Raw genomic sequence first — 21,148 nt, 5'->3', positions numbered from 1 at the left:
ATGAACTAGATGTCAGTCATGGAGTTCATCCAGAGTTCAAGCAGGACAATATAGGGCAAAAACAAAAACAAAAAAAACTCATTTCAGTGTGGTATGCAGCTTGCACGAGAATACCAGCTAGATTACTGGCTCCAAACACTCCTGGTTTAGTTTCCTTTTGATTTCCAGATGCTTCCCTCTCCTGTACACCATAAGCTCTCTGTTCACAGCCCCCATTTCTATGCTCTTGACAATTTCTAAGTTTTCTGCCCTCTACGTATTATGGCAACAGAAAAAAAAAAAAAAAAAAAAAAAGATTGTTAGTATGATTTCAAATTGTATTATTATCAAGGAATAACTTATAATATAATTGAACACTAACATATATGCTACCTTCAAAACTTTAAGAGCCCTTAGAGTTTATTTAATCATAACTTAAAGAAAATTTTTTTTTTAGAAAAGGGGACTTTTAATAAGATAAAATTAGTGAGAATTAAGCATGACTTTATTTTGAAATTTTTTTAAAACACAATGTTTTTAACCTAGCTAGGGAAACAAGTGAAAAGGACTATTTCTGGTTATTGCAATAGGAACACATCAATGTTCCAACAGCACCACAGTGCTGAATCTTCTCACTTTCCTTCTTAGCAGCTACTCACAACAAGGGAAGTTGAATAAACATGAAAAATTAAACAAAATGAAACAATAACATGAACAAACATAATTAGAGGGGAAAATGTAAGATGACATATAGATGACAACAAGCAAAGGAGATTCAACACACACTGAATTGGAGAACCTGAAGAAGAAACACAAAAAAGAACAAAATAGCTATTTTAAATGTGTTTCAAGTGATCATTGCAAAAGTAGACTAATACTTTAATCTACATTTTAAAATTGTATATTACACAGCAAAAAAAAAATTAAACAAAATGGTTTGAATCAAAACAACTAAGAGCAGGATTTAGATTTCAAAAATAAAGAATAATATTTTTGGACAGCCCAACAAAGGACAAGTCACTTTCAAGAATAAGAAATCCAGGAAGGAGTCAGAGTTCTCTACATCCACTAAAACAGGATATGCAGCAACATTTATAAGATAGTCAAGAAAAGAAAGTGTGAGCCAAGGACTTGATATCCAGCCATGTGACCTTTAAATATTAAGGCCTCAGATAGTATTGAACCTGCAAGAACTTAATTAGTAATTCTCACTTTCTTTTAGGAAATCACAGACGACAAACTACAGCCAACTATGCTATAACATGGAAAATTTCAGCAAAAGCAAAAACACAACTGACAGTGAGCACAAATCAAAGGTGGGGTGACTGAATGAAATATAAACATCAAATGCTCTGACAATGTGGAAATAATATAACTAACAAATAACAGGAGAATGAGGAGAGAATGGAAAACAAAACACACTCCCTCATTGCCTCATCTGGATGAGTTGTGAGTGCAATCAAGTTACAGACATATATGAGTATTTAACAGTAATGTTAAATATAAATGCTAAAATAATACAAATGACATGAATTTACTAGTAGAAAAGACAGAGTAGGGTGGGAACAGGAGGAGAGAATATAATGTAAGTTTACTGTTGCTCAGAACAAGAAACAAAAATTTTTGACATCAGGACAACTTTTATTCAACTATAAAACGCATATAGAAAATGAATAAATCATGAATGCATAGCTCAATATATTTTCACCAGATAAACACATTCCTATAGTCTGCCAGATAAACAGAACATTACCAGCATCCCAGAAGCCCCCTTTTTTTCCTATACTGGGGTCTAACCACCCCCAAAATTGGTTACTCCTAGCATGATAGACAAGTTTTGCTCTATCTGAGGATAAATGCAAAAAATAAATAAATAAATAAATAAATACATACATAAAAATAAATAAAAAAGAACCCTTATCTTTTTTTAGCCTCCTCGTATATTCTAATTACTTTTCCAGAGTTACTGCTCTTCATTCAATCTAATATGTGACCACTTAGGCCTAACCTCTTTTGGGGTCTTTATTTCCTGTGAAGGCTCCCATGTACGTGTAAACATTATATCTGTATGCTTTTCTCCTGTTAATGTCTTATGTCAACCTAATTCTCAAGATCAACCAGAGATTCTAAGAAGCAGAGGTAAATTTTCCTAAAATTAAGTAAAAAACTAATCCAATACTGATTTTTAAATGTGCCTAATTTTAAAATTCATACAGAAAAAAAAAGTATTGTCAGAAAAATTCTGGGGGAAAAAAAAGAGTAGTAAGTATAACTATCCATATTGGCTATTAAAACATAAAAAGCCTTGCCCTGGCCAGTGTGGCTCAGTGGTTAAGCCTGCGGTCTGAATGGTCAAGGATTTGATTCCTGGTCAAGGGCACATATCTGAGTTGCAGGTTCAATCCTTGGCCCAGGTTGGGGTAGTGTGGGAGGCAACCAATCGATGTTTCTCTCATATTGATGTTTCTCTCTCATATTGATATTTCTCTCTCTCTCTCTCTCTTTCCCTCCCTCTATCTAAAAATCAATGGAAAAATATCCTCAGGTGAAAATTAAAACAAACAACAACAAAAAAAAACATATAAAGCCTCAATAAGTAGATGGCTGTGAAATGGGTATATGAATATATAGGCAAAACAATAGGATTGAAGAGAAAGTCCAGAAACAGACCCCAAAACATATGGAAATTTAGAATAATAAGAAAAACACTCTCAAATAATTAGATTGAAGATGGACTTTTTAATAAATGATGATGGAAATAACAGGAAAGCCATTAGAAAAAGATATACTAGGATATGCACCTCATATACTGTATACAATATATTGACTCCAAAATTATAAAAAGTTACATGGCTAGAAAGTGGTAATGCGGTTTTCAAAGAAACCGCACCCAAAATATTGGCTGTGCTTGGAAAGAAGATGCTGTGCTTCTCTCTCAGTTGAGACTATATCCTGTGATGTTTTTCCAATAGTAAGGGTGCACAATCCCTAATTTCTTGTTCCTTTTGTGACCAAGGACAGTATTTTTAAGTGGCTGAAGTGCAAAGTACATACCGCGGACACAGAATGCAGCCCAGCTGCCTGGTCAGTGTGTTAAATCCTGGGCCATAGACTCCATGGCCACAGTGATTTACTGGACCCCTTTCTCCATTAGTTAAACATACCAGAAAAAATTAGATCCATTTTTAAGTTTATGAAAATATAAAAGTAGAATAAATCTAGGCAAATAGTTTTAAATTTTCTGTTGGGGATAGCCTTTTAAATTAAGATCTCAAAGGAAATTGATAAATTTGACAACGTAAAAATAATTTCTCTTTGAGAAGAAAAAACATACCAATAACCAAGTCAAATGAAACATAATATACTTTGGGAAAAAATTGTAGTTCATATCAAAAACAAGGTCTAAACCCTAATATACATAGGTCCATATATATGTATATGGTGAGGCAAAAGTAGATTTACAGTTGTATACATGAAAAAATAATACAATAATTAATAAATAATAATATAAAATAAACTGTGTGTTTTGCATACCCATAACTGTAAAACTACTTTTGTCCCACCTGGTATATATATCTCCTAATAATTAAGAATAAAAAGTTAAGCCAAGAGGAAAAAGTAAGCAGAGGACATGCCAAATAGTTTAAAAATAAATACAAACATCTCTTAAACATAAAAATATGCTCAGCTTCATAGCAAGAGAAATATACATTGAAACTATAGTGAGATTTTATTTTTACCTCTTAAATTAAAAAACAAAAATTTTTAATTGACAAGTTTTCAAAAGTTTGACAACACACTTAGTTGGAAAATTTATGGAGAGACAGACATTAGTATACTCTGCAAAACCATATAACCCCAAGGGAGAACAATTTGCAATCACTTTCAAATTTTCAAATACATCTATTCTTTGACCCAGGAACTCCCCTGAGGAAATTTACCCTACAGATATAACTATGTATATACAAAATAATATATGTACAAGATAAATTCATCAGAGCACTGTTCAGCATAGCAAAGGACTCAAAATATCCACGGATCCATCAAAGAGATTATTAATCCACGATATATCCCACAATAAAATTTTATGCAGTTGTAAAAAGATTAACAAGGAAACTTTCTATGCACAAACATGAAAATATCTCCTGGATATACTGATAAGAATAAAGCAAGATTTAAAAATTACGATTGTGATTGAAAAGGTGCAAAATAAAAATATTTGCTAATTTCTTAGCTCGTATTTGTAAAAGTAAACACAAGAAATGTGCGTTAAAAAGGTATAAAAACAGAGGGATTCCAAAATGGCAGTGGAGTGAATGGAAGCTACACAGACGGTCTCCCAGGACCAAACTGGAATTACAACTAAAACACAGACAAATCAACGGGAAAAAGCAACAGAAAAGCAGCCTGCGAGGACCATATAACCAGGGACACTGACTCGATCCTGGTAGGATTGCAAAGGCGTGAGACAGGGGCTAGGAGCCCACGGTCAGCAGCATGGCAGCGGCCTTAGCTGGGAGCAGCTGCCCTCGGGTTACACTCCCAGGCGGCTCCACAATGCAGAGCTGGGACAGAGGCTAAAATAACCACAGCCACTCACCTTGGGCTCCGGCAGAGGGAGGGCAGACTGGACTGGAACTGTGTGGGGACACTCGGGATTTGGAGGGCACTCAGAGCTTTTGCTAAGCTGCAGCCATGCAGGATGGTGGCCATATTGCTTCTACCCAGGGCTCTGGAGAGAGGCAGCAGCCCCTCCCTCGGAGATCCAACCCCACCCTGTGAACCACTGAAATGCAAGGTTCATTAGCATATGCCCCACCCTCGGGAAATCCCCTTACACTGAGCACCTGAGGGAGTTTTGCAATCAACTGACAACCCAAAACTCTTCAAGTAACCTAGACTGCTAGCCTCTGGGCAAAAAGCTAGAGGATAACAGTAGCATCCCTGGGCTAGAAACTCTAACCAGGAAAGTAAGACTTGACAGTGGTGTTTAACGTGGGTCCTCACTTGCTCATCTAAACCCAGGAGAGGGAGCCACAAACAGCAGAACACCAATACCACAGGGAAAACTTGGCAGGCTCCAAAGCCCACTGTGATAGCCAAAATAGTGAAACACAGAAACAAAAGCCAAATGAAAGAACAAGAGACCTCCACCAAAGATGAGATCAATGTAGAGCAGTTAGGCATGTTAACAGAGCTAGAAGTCAGAGCCATGATCTTGAGGAAGCTCAACAGCATGAGTAAGGATATAGAGATGCTGAAAATAAACCAATTGAAAATTAAAAACCACCAGGAAGACATCAAGAATGATATATCAAAATAAAGAACACATTGGAAGGTCTAAAGAGCAGAGTAGAGGAAGCTGAGGACCACATCAGCAAATTAGAAAACAGGGTAGAAAAAAATCAACCAATCAGAAAACCAAAAGGAAAAAAACAATTAAAATACAGGAAGACAGCTTAAGAGAACTGTGGGACAACTGGAAACAATAATATTTGCATAATAAGAGTCCCCAAAGAAGAAGAAAATGAGCAAGAGTTAGAGAATATATTCAAAGAAATAGTGACAGAAAACTTCCCTAATTTGGTGAAGGAAGAAGTCATTCAAGTTCAAGAAGCACAGAGAGCCCCAAGTAAGAAGATCTCAAACAGACCCACACCAAGACAGATAGTAATTAAAATGCCAAAATTAAAGACAAAGAGAGAATCCTAAAAGCAGGAAGTGATAAGCAACAGGTTACCTACAAAGGAAACCCTATAAGGCTCTCAGCTGACTTCTCACAAGAAACACTATAGGCCAGAAGGGAATGGCATGAAATAATCAAGGTCATGAAAAACGAGGATCTGAATCCAAGACTACTCTACCCAGCAAGGCTGTCATTCAAAATAGAAGGTCAAATAAAGAGCTTCCCAGACAATAAAAAGCTAAGGGAATACATTAATACCAAACCAGCACTACAAGAAATGTTAAAAGGACTGCTGTAATTAGTAGAAGAAAATAGGAAGAAAAATATAACCAAACTAAACAAAAATGGCAAGAAATAAGTACATATCAATAATCACCTTAAATGTAAATGGACTGAATGCTCCCATAAAAAGACACAGAGTAGCTGATTGGATAAGAAAGCATGACTCATCTATATGTTGTTTACAAGAGACCCACCTCACAACAAAAGACTCACATAGGTTGAAAGTGAAGGGATTGAAAAAAATTTTTCCAAGCAAATGGAAAGCAAAAAAAAACTGGGATAGTATACTCACATCTGATAAATTAGATTTCAAAATGAAGACCATAAGTAGAGACAAAGAAGGCCACTACATAATATTGAAAGGATCTATCCAACAGGAAGATATAACCTTGATAAACATATATGCACCCAATATAGGAGCACCAAAATATATTAAAAATCTTGTGGAGGACTTCCAAGGGAAATCGATAGCAATACAATCATAGCAGGGGACTAAAACACCCCGTTGACACCACTGGATACATCCTCTAGACAAAAAATTAGCACGGAAACAGAGATTCTAAATGAAGCACTAGATCAAATGGATTTAATAGATATCTATAGAGAATTACACCCCAAAACTACAGAATTCACATTCTTCTCAAGTGCACATGGGACATTCTCAAAGATAGACTATAGGATAGGACACAAACTAAATCTCTACAAGTTCAAGAAAATTGAAATCATATCAAGCATCTTCTCAGATAACAATGGCATGAAACTAGAAATCAATTGCAACAAGAACATGCAAAGACATTTCAACACATGGAGGCTAAATAGCATGTTATTAAACAATGAATGGGTCACCGAGGAGATCAAGGAAGAAATTAAAAACTTCCTGGAAAACAATGAAAATGAACACACAACAAAACAAAATCTATGGGATGCAGCAAAAGCAGTTCTGAGAGGGAAGTTCATAGCATTACAGGCCTACCTCAAGAAACAAGAAAAATTTCTAATTGACTGTCTAACCTCACAACTTAAAGAATTAGAAAGCAAACAAAAAGAAAACCCCAGAGCAAGTAGAAGGAAGGAAATAGTAAAGATCACAGCAGAAATAAATGACATAGAGACCAAAAAAAACAATTCAAAGGATCAATGAAACAAAGAGCTGTTTTTTGGAAAAGATAAACAAGATTGATGGACCCTTAGTTAGACTCACCAAGAAACAAAGAGAGAGAACCCAAATACACAAAATCAGAAATGAAAGAGGAGAAGTAACAACTGACACCACAGAAATACAAAAGATCGTTAACAGCTACTATGAACAATTATATGTCAACAAATTTGACAGACTAAGCAAAATGGACAAATTTCTAGAAACACAGACTCCCAAAACTGGACCGGGAAGAGATAGAAAACTTGAAGAGACCAATAACAACAGAAGAAATTGAAGAGGTAATCAAGACTCTCTCAGCAAACAAAAGCCCAGGCCCGGATGGCTTCACGGGGGAGTTTTATAGAACATTCAAAAGACAACTAACACCCATTCTCCTCAAACTATTTCAAAAAATTCAAGAAGAAGGAAGACTTCCAAATTCATTTTATGAGGCCAGCATAATTCTAATTCCAAAACCAGAAAAAGACACTACCAAGACACAAAACTACAGGCCAATATCCCGGATGAAATAGACTCCAAAATTCTGAACAAAATACTAGCAAATCGGATCCAGCAATACATCAAAAAAAATTATATACCATGACCAAATGGGATTCATCCCAGGAATGCAAGGCTGATATAATATTTGCAAATCAATAAATGTGATACACCACATAAACAAAATGAAGAATAAAAACCACATGATATTATCAATAGACGCTGAAAAAGCATTCGACAAAATCCAGCATCCATTTCTGATAAAAACGATCAGCAATGTGGGAATAGAGGGATTATATCTCGACATAATAAAGGCCATATATGAAAGACCTATAGCCAACATCATACTTAATGAGCAGAAACTAAAAAACATTTCCCTTAAGAACAGGAACAAGACAGGAATGTCCACTTTCGCCACTCTTATTTAACATTGTACTGGGAGTCAGCCACAGCAATCAGACATGAAGAAAAAAATAAAAGGGAGCCAAATTGGAAAGGAGGAAGTGAAACTGTCATTATTTGCAGACAACATGATATTATACTTAGAAAACCCTAAAGACTCCATCAAAAATCTACTAGACTTAATAAATGACTTTGGCAAAGTAACAGGATACAAAATTAACGTCAAGAAATCGACGGCATTCGTATACACCAATGATGAACTCACAGAAAGAGAAACTGAAAAAACAATCCCATTTACCATAGCAGCAAAAAAATTAAGATACCTAGGAATAAACTTAACCCAAGAAGTAAAGGACCTATTTGCAGAAAACTACAGGATATTGAAAAAAGAAATAGAGGAAGATATGAAAAAGTGGAAGCACATATCTCGTTCATGGATTGGAAGAATTAACATCATTAAGATGTCCATATTGCCCAAAGCAATCTATAGATTCAATGCAATCCCCATCAAAATACCAATGACATATTTTACAGAAATAGAACAAATACTTCAAAAGTTCATATGGAACCAAAAAAGACCCTGAATAGCCACAGCAATTTTGAAAAAGAAGGACAAAGTAGGTGGGATCACAATACCAGATATCAGGTTATACTACAAAGCGACTGTAATCAAAACAGCCTGGTACTGGGACAAGAACAGGCATATGGACCAGTGGAACAGACTAGAGAACCCGGAAATGAACCCAAGGCAATATGCTCAATTAATATTTGACAAAGGTGGCAAGAGCATACAGTGGAGTAAAGACAGCCTATTTAATAAATGGTGTTGGGAAAATTGGACAGCTACATGCAAAAAAATGAAACTAGACCATCAACTTACACCATACACAGAAATAAACTCAAAATGGATAAAAGACTTAAATGTGACCTGGAATCCATAAAAGTTCTAGAAGAAAATGTAGGCAACAAAATTTCGGACATCATATGCAGCAGAATTTTCACTGATACATCACCCGAGGCAACAGAAACAAAGGAGAAAATGAACACATGTAACTACATCAAACTCAAAAGCTTCTGCACAGCAAAAGAAACAATCATCAAAATGGAAATGCAACCCACTGTATGGGAGAACATCGTTGCCAATGATACAACAGATAAGGGGTTAATTTCCAAAATATAGAGAGTGCTCATACAACTCAACAAAAGGAAGACAAAGAACCCAATTTAAAAATGGGCAGAGCTGGCCGGTTTGGCTCAGCGGTTAGAGCGTCGGCCTGCGGTCCTGAGAGACCCGGGTTCGGTTCCCGCTAAGGGCACGTACCTCGGTTGCAGTTTGTCCCCAGCCCTGGTCGGTTGTGCGGGTGGCAGCCACTCGATGTGTTCCTTTCACATCGATGTTTCTCTCTCTCTCTGTTCTTCTCTCTCCCTCCCACTCTACCTGAACAAAAGATGGAAAAAGATGGAAAAATGTCCTTGGGTGAGGATAAAAAAAATAAATAAATAAAATAAAATAAAATAAAAATGGGCAGAGGAGCTGAATAGACACCTCTCCAAACAGGACATACAAATGGCCAAGAGACATATGAAGAAATGCTCACCATCACTAATCATCAGAGAGATGCAAATTAAAACAACAATGAGGTATCACCTCACACCTGTCAGAATGGCCGCCGTCAACAAATCATCAAACAAGTGTTGGCGAGGATGTGGAGAAAAGGGGACTCTAGTGCACTGCTGGTGGGAATGCAGACTGGTGCAGCCACTATGGAAAACAATATGGTGTTACCTCAAAAAATTAAAAATTGAACTTCCATTTGACACAGTGATCCTGCTTCTAGGAATATATCCTAAGAAGCCTGAAACACCAATCAGAAAGAATATATGTACCCCTATGTTCATAGCAGCACTATTTACAATAGCTAAGATCTGGAAACAGCCCAAATGTCCATCAGTAGACAAATGGATAAAAAAGGTGTGCTACATATACATAATGGAGTACTATGCAGCTGTAAGAAAGAAAGATCTCTTATCCTTTGAGACGACATGGAGGGACCTGGAAAGTATTATCCTAAGTGAAACAAGCCAAGCAGAAAAAGACAAATACCACATGATCTCACTTATATATGGAATATAATGAATATAACAGTCTGAGGAATGGGGTAGACCCAGAAACACAGAAGTAGGGTACAGACTGACAACCCTCAGAAGAGGGGGGTGGGGGGGGTGGGAAGAGATAAACCACAGAACTTATATGCATGGACGCATAACCAATGGACATAGACAACAAAGCTGGGGACGGGGTGGGGGGGATGGGGAGGAGGGTGTCAAATGTAAAAAAGGAGAAACATCTGTAACAAAAATAAAATTTTTTTAAAAAGGTATAAAAACAGATCCCTGTGTAAGGACAGAAGGAATGATGTGGCTGTCAACTGAGTAAAAGCGAGGATTCTGTGTATACCTTTTTACATCATTTTTATTTCTGAAATAAAAACCATATTAGCTATTAATTTTTTTTTTATTGATTTTACAGAGTGAGGAAGTGAGATGGAGAGAGAGATAGAAACATCAGTGAGGGAGAACAGCAATTGGCTGCCTCCTGCATGCTCCTACTGTGAATTTGGCCCACAACCTAGGCATATGCCTTGATTGGGAATCGAACCAGTGACCTCTGGTGCATGGGTTGATGCTCAACCACTGAGCCACACTGGCCAGGCTTAGCTATTAAATTTTTTAAAGTGTTGTTTCTAGGTGGCCTTATACTCACCCTTCTAAACAGTTGAATTCTATATGTGATCCAAAAGAGTAATCTGTCTTAATGATCACTTGCCCATTATGTAATTCTCCTGGGTTGCTGCAATGTTTCTCTGAGAGAAAAGTTAAAATGAGGGTTAGTGATTTCAAGTACTCACAGATATGACATTAGAAAAGAAGACTTGTTGATTAGCCTTTGCCCTTTGTTTCCAGAAAGACCAGAGGTTCAGATTCAAACTTCTCATCCTGACTCATTGAATTTTTACTTTAGAGATATAATACATTTAAAAATTGATCTTATTTTTTTTCTGGTATATTTTACCAATAGAGAAAGGGGTCAGTTAAATACTATGGTCATGGAGTCTATGGCCCAGGATTTAACACACTGACCAGGCAGCTAAGCTGCACTTGGTGTCCACAACATGTTCTTTGAATTTCAGCCATTCAAAAATGCTTGTCCTTGGTCACAACAGGAACAACAGGTAAGTAGGGATTAGACACCCTTGCTATTGGGAAAACATCACAGGATATAGTCTCAACTGACAGAGAAGCACAGCATCTTTTTCCAAACACAGCAGATACTTGGGTGAGGTTTCTTTGAAAACCGCATTGCCATGTTCTAGCCATATAAATTTTTATAACTTTGTAAAGAGTGAATCTGGTTTTCAACATATTAAAATTGAATTTGTAGTTAATGTCTGAAAGAATTGTTTGCTAAGTGACATTGTAAAGAACAGACTTACTTTTCAATGCAACAAGGTAGTTCCTAATTTTTCTGTTTTATTTATTTATTTGTTTGTTGGCTAGTTTATGTTTTCCCAAAAGTGGCACACATGTAAATTGGAATCAATCACTGACAAACTGGGTGGTTTCTTAGTGACCAAAAGTTTTCATTTGCATTCAGAGAGCTTAGTTCCAGAGACAACTTTGCAAAAAAGGAAAAGTACGCATAAGAAAATAAATGTTCGTACTTACTGACACAGAAGTTACTGTAGTACCATGTGCCTCCTTTCTGACACATAAGTATCTGATTTCTTGAACCTGTCTTACTGTAGCCAGGGCGGCAGGTATATTTCAAAATAGTTCCAACTTCATAGCTTGTCTTATTCAACTCTTGTGTTGGAGAAGCAAAGGGTAAATTGGGTGGAATACCACAATCGCCTGGACCGAAATGACAAAGAGCACCCAAAGTTATAGGTTGGGACACGGCATCTTAGTGTTTTCAGTTCTATAATTTTTAGAGTAGAAACCCCTTTTCTCCTCTAATCAAGAAAAAGAATAACTCCTATTATCTCTATGGTTCAATGAATCCAGCAACCGATCAGTAATACGTTTGTTGATCAATGATAATGGTAAAAGGCAGAAATTTTTCATCCTTTCTCTATTATACATAATTTATTTTATAAGGATGGCAGGCATTATTTCATCAGCCTATCAGATTTTCCATCTCTGTCCACTCAGATGCACCTGTGCAAAGTCAAAAGTCCGTGCAATTTTCTTCAACAGAAATATAGTATTTTCATGAAAAAGAACTTTATATAATATTAGTTGCCTCAGGAAAGGGAAACTGGGCGATTGGGAGATGAATAAGAATAACATACTTAATTTTTACTTTTTTGTACCTTTTGGATTTTGAATGATACAAAGGAGGAATATGAAGCCCTTGAAATATAAAAATCTTTATCCTGCTTTCCTAACAAGAATCAAATACAGAACCGATTTAGCTTTTAAGAGTCCCAGTAGTACACACTTCCCCTCTTCATTCTGGATAAACCCTCTGGCAGTGAAGACTGTTCAATCAAGCTGATACATAATATAGATTTGTCTCACGTCATGGTGAAAGACAGATTGGAAAATTCTTAAAGAAGAAATCTAGCAACAAGAGGCTAGAAAACTGCCTCTTTCAGGGGTAAAGCAAATTTCCCCTAAATTCCAAGTAACTATAAATCCCCTTAAATTCCAAATTTCAAATAAATCCAAATTCTTGGTCAAACAAACCCTTGGTTGTTGTAGACAGATTTCTGCTAAAAGCTTAATCATCTCCTTGTTAGTCTTAAACATGAATAAGTGGATGATCTTGAATGTTTTTTTGCCAATTTAAACTTGTCTATTACTCACCAAGAACAGTAGCCAATAGAGCAGCCACCAAGGTCACTTGAAACAGAGTTGGATCAGAAACTCTCCACAGCCTAGAGAAGAGCCAGGTTGTCATTTTCCTCTTTCTATCAAGAGTCCCATTTGGAGCTCCCGAAGAGTACGTGACCTGAGACTTCATTTTTCTGCTGAAAGAACTCAATTTAATAAACAATCATTGAATCCTTACTTGTTATAAAGCACTAGGACAAATGCTATGGAGTCCATGTCTTCCTGAAAATTACAGCCTAGACTGGAAAAGAAGATATACGCACAGATGTTACAACACAAGACAGTGGGTGTTAGCTTTTGGAGCAGGAAGTGTTGGGGCAGCTCTACTAAGAAGACAGATTAATTCCAAGTGGAGAAATAGGAGGTGGCAATATCTGAATTAGGTATGCTTTAAAAGGTAGAGAATGGATGCAGGAAAATTTGAGGAAACAGTAGATAATATTTTAATGTGGCTGGAAAATAGTGTCTGAGATGGGGAGATGGTTTTTAAGGAAAGGGTAACTTACAGGTGTGTCTGAAAGGGATATACAGGCCAAGTTTAGGAAGTTATGAATGCTACTCTTTGGGAAATAAGAGTTCCTGTTTTCTGTTTTGGATTTTGGGTTTGGTTTGTTTTAAAGCTAAGGTGTGATACATTGTTGTGCTTGAAGAAGATCACTATGGCAGATGTATAGGTGAGAGATTGAGCAAAGAGAAGAAACAGGGAGGCTGATTTAGAAAATTAATGCAATTAACCAGGTGAGCCACAGAGATTATCTGACCAAGGAAATGACAGAGGATTTAGAGGAGGTAACAAATGTAAAACAAAACAAAAAGGCAGGAACATGATAAGACAGAGAAAAGGAGTTGGATTGCTATATATAGTTTTGGGAGTTTCTCATGACAACTGTCAACTAAGACAAAGCATCAAGTAAGTTGCAGCTTTGAAAAATAGTTCTATGTCTAAATCTAAATATAGATAGATAGATGATAGATAGATAGAGATATCTAAATATGTAGATACATAGAGATAGCAAAAGAAATGTACTTTCATTATTTAATTAAACTATTGAAAGATTTGTTTAAAGCAAAATCATGAAGAATATTTTTGTCTTCACCACTTCCTTTTCCTTGGGAAAAACACAATGTACCTTAAATTTGCATTAGAAATAGTCCTTGTCTTTAAAGGAATATATAAAGTTTACTCCCAATTAAGTGTTGAATTTTTCTTTTGAATACTCATTCTTTTTTCATTAAATGTATTGGGGTGACACTGGTCAATAAGATTATATAGGTTTCAAGTGTACATTTCTATGATGCATGATCTGTATATTGTACTGCATGCCTATCATCCAATGTCAAAACATATTCTGTCACTAGAAGTGTTGATTTTATCTTTTACTCTGATAACTCTGTTAGATCCAGATGAGTCTATGCTCCCATAATTCTTACTAAGTAAATTTTCATTTAGATGAAGGAAATCACCTCAATATGTTCCTTAAAGATGTTTCTATCCCACACTAGTTTATGGTGACCTTTCACACTTTGTGGAGGGGTCTAACTTCATTGAGCAATGACCCATAGAATCTTATCTTTCCAAAACTCAGTTCTGACAAAGCCATTCCTCCACCAGTTGTCAATTGTGGGTAAATCCACTTCATCCGGGCACATCTTATCCCATGAACTCTGTACAGGGTTGGTAGGACAATTCTGCCCCAAAAGTAAATTCAACCTAATGAACAAGTTATCAAATGATTTTCTTACTAAAAGTGTGTTTACAGAATTTGTATTGAATGAATTGAGGTGCTTTTAAAAGGTTGGGAGGAGCCAGAACCCACATTTTGGGGCTTCACATACCTCCTTTCTGTGTGTTTCCCTCTGTCTATTTTCCTAGTACATCCCTTCCAATCTCTAGTCTCTTTAATGAGACTGAAGACGATTGTGGTTCAGGCAAGTTCCACATAATAAAAACCAGTCCACATGAAATTTATAAAATATGGTAAATTTCTCCCAGGCAATAAAAACTGTTGTGAACCATAAAAAATATAGAAACAAGCGTTTTTACATTTTGATAAGCCAGTAAATTTGGCAGGCTTGTGAACATCTGTGAAATTGAAAATATTTAAAAATATCAATATATTGGTAAAATAGAATTTTACTATAAAAAAATCAGGATAATAGTATAAAGTGAAAATTTCTCATATGAATCGTTGCAGTTGTTATTATATATTCACAAGAAAATATATATTCATTGAGTATACTCAGGAATATTTTATAAAATATAAAAACACTCCATAATATTAAATACTTACCCTCAGAAAACTGAACAAAAATATATGTAAAATGCTACTACAGCAAAGATATTCATTAGATATTTTCAAAAAGACTATATTAACAATTATGGAATATATTCAAAATGAATACTTTTAAAAATTTAATTAATATATTTTTATTACAGATGTTTCTCTCCCCCCCCAACGATTCCTCCCTCCCTCTCCCTCCCTGCCCTGTCCCCAGCTTTGTTGTCCATGTCTATTGCTCATGCACACATGCATATAAGTTCTAAGGTTTATCTCTCCCCCACCATCCCCTCGTCTGGGGATTATCAGACTGTACCCCACGTCCACATCTCTGGGACTACCCTATGCCTCAAACTGTTATGTTCATTATATTCCATGAGGAAGTGAGATCATATGATACTTGTCTTTCTCTGTTTGGCTTGTTTCGCTTAGGATGACACTTTCCAGACCCCTCCATGTCGTCTCAAAGGATAAGAAATCTTTCTTTCTTACAGCTGCATAGTACTCCATTGTGTATATATACCACAGCTTTTTTTATCCACAAAATGAATACTTTTTAAAACAATGTTAAGTAAATTGATAATTTGATGAATTCAGTATGTTGACTTCAGTGAACTGATCCTTCGGGAATTAACATTCACTTAATTGGGTTCTGGTGACTAACTTTTCCATAGTTTGATCTGATACCCATGTTCCAACTGACCCAAACAACCTGGATCTCCAACACTTCCAATTTCCTCCCTCCTACCCTCCCCATATCCTCTGTTTTCTTCCTGTTTTCTCTTTAATTTCTACTCATTCTGCCAGTCCTTTCTCCAAGGTTTCCTCCGGTCCTCCAAGCCAGTCTCTACATTCCAATTACAATTTAGTGTTTATAACTTTGATTCCGACTTGACTTACAACTAACATTGGATGCCTGTCTTCACCACTAGACTGTAAGGGCCCTGAAGTCAGAGGGATAGTTCTTAGTCATCTCTGCCTTACATGGTAGCTAGCACTCTGCCTCACACAGTGAAATGCTCATGTCCATATTTACTCTTACAGTGTTTCTCTTGTCAGATTTTCACTGGCTTTAAAACAAGGCACACTGTGTCTTACTGAGCATCGACCCTGATGATTTTACTCTAGGTTCTTCCCCATCTGACAACGACCTGAGTCATCATATAATTAACCCGTCAACAGAGGACAGTAAAGAGGGGAGGAATAAACAAAAACTAGTTCTCCTTCCTCCTCAGATCATGACAGGAGGTAAAAGGCAGCCTCACATCCAAACCCTACGCTGTGAGGAGAGATTTATATCACTCATCAGGACAGTATGTGGCCAGGCCCTGGGGCACAGAGGCCATGTGAGTTGAATCCTAGTTCCAACACATGAGAACAGTGCCCCTGGGCAAGATACTCATTGCTCTAAGCTCCTCTAAGCTTCAATTTCCTCTTTTATAAAATAACAACTGTACATGTCTCCCAGAATTTCTGAGAAGGGGCTTGGCTTGGTGCATGAACAGCACATAGTAAATATTCAAAAGGAATGTTAGGGAAGACAGTGGCAGAACTGAAGCTGCAATGTGCCTCTGACAGCACCAGAACTCTTAGAGGTCAAAACATCATTATAATAACGATGTACAATTATAACAACAAATGGCTGAGCCCCAGCACAGAGGAAAGCTCACTAGACCTGGGCCTAAGCCCTTGGTTGGGTTTTCACTGTGGCCCTTGATAATTGTGAGACCCGGGGCCACACCCAGAGCAGAGATGCTGGCCAGCAAGGGGGCCTGTCCTGGGTTTCTTCTTCCCTCACCCTTAACTGTCTTCCCAGAGGGATTCATCTACTCCCACCACTTTAATTATCATCCATGAATCAATCACTCACAGACCTCTGGGCCCAACTGTCTCCTGCAGGTACAAAACCTTACATGCTCCATAAATTCAATTGTTAATAAAAATATTATTCTGCCCTATTACTTCCCATGTAAATGTTGAGCCTTTCAGGCCTGCCTCCTTTATTCTTGTTGCTAACTAGTGGAATTCCAGTGCTTAGCCTGAAAAAAGTTGGTGAAACACATCTCAGAAAAATAAGGAGGAAGCATTTTCTCTTCCCTGCAGCTGCAGAAAAGCAGATATCTGCATCATAAAACTGATCTTGCAAACGGTTTTTTTCTAACAAAGGAGCTGTTCCTGGACTTTAGAGGTTGTAGCTTTGCCAATCGAACATAAAATTTAACCCTGAAAAAGTCTATCATTCTGATTGTTATCTCAGCAAATAATTTTTTTTTTTTGGTCTAGAATAATATTTAAATTAACATTTGTTTTTGAAAGGTATAAATATTTGTCAGTTTTCTTTGTAAATCCAGAAATAAATTATTACACTTTCCTTTTCACTTGCAATTCTAAAAGTAAGCCAAACTTTTTGACTCAAATGTTTTTCATTTCAGTTTATTGAGGTGTGACTAATTGTAAGTTATTTAGAATGTACAACATGATGTTTGACATACTGTGAAAGGACCCCCCACACACACACTATCTGGTTAGTCAATACATCCATCACCTCACATATTTATCTCATACTTTTTTTTGCAAGAATGTTTAAGTTCTACTCTCTTAGCAAATTTTCATTATACAATATAATATTATCAACGGTAGTCATCATGTTTTCGTGAGATCCTCAAACCTTCTAGCTACAAGTTCGTACCCTTTTACCAGCTTCTTTCTATTTTTCCATCCCTATCCCCACCTCCAGCCCTGGCAACCCCTTGTTAGATTCTTATTTAAGAAAAAAAAAAAAACACTTTGTAAAATGTATGTTATACTTTCAAGGTTCTGATTGGTATTTCCGACTGCTTCATTTCTATCTCCCAGGCACTTGGATCCAAAAGATCCCACACGAAATGTACTATCTTCCTTTGAACAGTACTTGACCACTGTGCTTTCTATTTCCACTGAAGTAATCAATAGTCTCCACCCACCCTCTCAGACCAGAAATCTGAGCCATTCTAGCCTCCTCACTCTTGGCCCCTTTTCATATTCAGAAACATCAAGTCCTGTTACATTGGCCACAGCAGCTTAGAATCTGTCCCTCTATTCTACAGCCCACATCCATAATCCAAGGTTAGGATCTCATCCTTTCCTTTTCCCTACCCCAGACCACTGCAAAAGCCTCCAAACATCTGTTACCCAGCTTCCACCACTGGTATGGTTATAATCCTAAAAAGCATTTTACTTAAAAACTCTCATGGTTCCCAATTCCTTAGGTCCCCAAACCTCTCTCTCTCTGCTTCTGCTCCCTTAAGAGATCCTGCTTCAACTTCATGAAGGTGCTTACCTTTTCCAAAACACACCCTGGCATTATTTTTAAACAACTTCAATCATTTATATAGATTATCTCTTGTGCATGAATGCTCTTACCTCCAATCTGGAGAACATATGTCACCTCTTTGATGAGGTACTGCCCAACACCACCAAGAAATATCAGTCTCTTTTATGTACCTCTAGTACATTTCTGATACCTTAATTGTAATACCACATTATTCTGTATCTATTCACTTTTGCCTCCTGAAATAGATTGTAGGTCTCTTGAAGACAAAGAAGTTATTCAACGTTCTAGCCCTAACCTGCTATTGTATATGGCATATAAAAGTTATCCAAAAAATGTGAAATAAATAAAACTCAATTTAGTTCTATCTTTTTAAGAATGACGAATTGCCTTACTGAGGGCCAAATGAAATAACGTGTGCATTGTGCTTTAGAAATTTTGAAGAGATGATACAGTGATCTGACTTCCCTTACTAGTTCCCAGGATACGTGGTAGCTCTGTGGGCCAGGTGCAGCTTTGGTGGTTCACTATCCTATTCTTTGTGGTCCCTGTGCAGAACTCAGCAGACCACAGAGCATGGAGAGGGAGGATAGGACTTGGGAGTTGAAAAGACCTGAGTTTGAATCCCAGCAATATTATCAACTAATTCTGCGATCTTGTAGAAACTATAGCAGCCCCTTGGATCTCAGTTTCTCATGACTAAAACAATGACATTAAACTGAGATCATCTTTCTATTCTCGACAAAGTCTAGAATTCTGAAACTGCCCACTGAAAAACTAAGACTTCCCTGACAAATGTCCTCAAATTTCAATGGCATCATCCCCTTTTAAATTCTTAGGGAAGTGAAAACAACTCAAGAGCCGTAGTCAACATAGTGGGTTTCTTGTAAAAAAAAAAAAAAAAATACTGTCCTGTTGGCATTAGCCAATGCAGTACAATTTGAGAGGCACTGAGGAAATCCTCGGCCCCCAAATTTCTTCTTCCATTAAAAATTACTATTTAAGTTAATGTATTTATTTTATCTAAACTCCTCCTTTTAAATTTCAGATACCTTTGTAAAGAATAATATTTTCTCCAGTCTCAAGTGGAATGTCTCCTTGTTTACACCCACACTCCCAGTCACATCACTTGCAGACTCCAGAAAGAACACTTGCTTTGACACTTTTCCTCCCACCCTAGAATCTTTACCTAGAAGTGCCTTCCTTCTGTGTTCAGATTACATTCAAATGTATCTCTGCACTTACTACAAACCTTCTTTGATGCTTCTTTTTCTTCTGGATACTTTGCTTTTTATCCTCCTTGTACTACTAGAGAGAGAGTTAAAATAGGAGTCGACCAAAAGGAAAGTGGTTGAAGAAATAAAATCAGGACCAGAAAAGTACTATGCCGTACCCAAGTAGGAAGAGAATTTCAAGAATAAATAGTAATCAACATTGCAAGTGAGGGAGAGAAAAGAAGTGAGGATGACTAATGCTTTCAGATTCAGAAACTAACTGGAAACTGACCAATATCCTCCTTGTTATCAAATATAAATGTCATTACTGTTCATGGTGAAGGAGATACAGAGGGGTTAATAAAATCTCCAGAGGAAATTGCATTCTTGTAGACTATGAAAACCAGGTCTTCTTTGAACCCCTTTGAGAAGTCTTGCTTACCTCCTGCCTCAACTCTCCTACGTGGATGGTGAAAAAAAAAAAAAAAGAACAAACCAACACACTCAACTTTTACATATAACAATAATAGCAACATCTTACTTCTTTTTGACTTCAGTTTATTTTGAGTATGCATTATTATTCCCCTATTTATAAAAATTGAGGCTCAGAAAAGATTAAGTCATGCTATGCCCTAATGCAGTACTCCTGAAAAGATTCCTGCTAATATCACCCCCAAGTGTTTATCTATGGCTTGTCCTAATCTTGCACTCCTCAAAGGCCAAACCACCAGCCTTTCCCCCAAGGTACAAGTAATCCACTGACCTGCAAGTAGCTGAGGAAGAAGTAGAAGATTCTATCATGGTGCCTTGGGTAGTTTCTCATGGAAGAAAACTGCCTTGATCTCTAATAGTCCTCGTTCCTCCCCAGATAAGAGTTTACCAGAAAACCTTGAAGCTGTCTAGTAATTGCTCCACCAAAAGTCCCGTAATTCCAGCCATGTTATTGGCTGATCAGATACAGGGAATAGAAATGGATGAGCAGACTCTCTGCTGGCTCAGTGAATGATTAACAGCAGAAACACAGCACCAGTGTTTACCTAATCTCCTTCCTCTTCACTAAGCCTCACTCCTCACTCTTGATAAGATGTCATAATCATTTACTTTCTCTTTGCCAACCATTTCCCCTAAATGAAAGTGTAATCTGAATTTGATGCCAGAATTCTTTTTTTCTTTTCATAAACAAAAAAGGTTATGAAAGATGCAATCCAGCTAGCCTGGAAACCTCATCTGGAGGAGGGTTCAGACAAAGTTCACAAATATCCATTTGCCAGGATGCTAGGTCCAGCAGGCTCTCCTGGGGCTCAGTGACCTTGCCCTGTACTGGTCTCCACCCCACCTCAACAAAGTACAAAATGTGGGGAGTTTAACACATTTACTGAGTTCCTGACATGTTCCAAGTTGCCTGCAATGATATTAGTACTCAGTAGATGTTAACTACTACCACCACCAGTACTACTAAATGCT

General features: G+C 37.0%; 1 protein-coding gene across 3 annotated transcripts in view; it reads right to left on the bottom strand.

Moving 5' to 3' along the window:
* C4BPA (complement component 4 binding protein alpha) overlaps nt 1-20,722 on the bottom strand; it is a 35,311-nt gene extending 14,589 nt beyond the window's left edge. The window contains exons 1-4 of one of the 3 annotated variants that reach the window (XM_036273653.1): nt 20,448-20,722; nt 12,855-13,027; nt 11,712-11,897; nt 10,750-10,849 (exon numbers count right to left, since the gene is read on the bottom strand). In XM_036273653.1, coding sequence (XP_036129546.1) covers nt 10,750-10,849; nt 11,712-11,897; nt 12,855-13,027; nt 20,448-20,485 — 497 coding nt within the window. In that variant the 5' untranslated portion in view covers nt 20,486-20,722. The remainder of the gene's footprint in view (nt 1-10,749; nt 10,850-11,711; nt 11,898-12,854; nt 13,028-20,447) is intronic. The other 2 variants (XM_036273654.1, XM_036273656.1) reach the window with 2 other exon arrangements.
* Nucleotides 20,723-21,148: the final 426 nt, after the last annotated feature.

The sequence above is a fragment of the Molossus molossus genome, unplaced genomic scaffold (assembly GCF_014108415.1).
Source record: "Molossus molossus isolate mMolMol1 unplaced genomic scaffold, mMolMol1.p scaffold_m16_p_20, whole genome shotgun sequence".
NCBI classification, from domain to species: Eukaryota; Metazoa; Chordata; class Mammalia; order Chiroptera; family Molossidae; genus Molossus; species Molossus molossus.
Note: the sequence above shows the minus strand (reverse complement) of the source record. Positions and strands in the feature narration are given on the sequence as shown.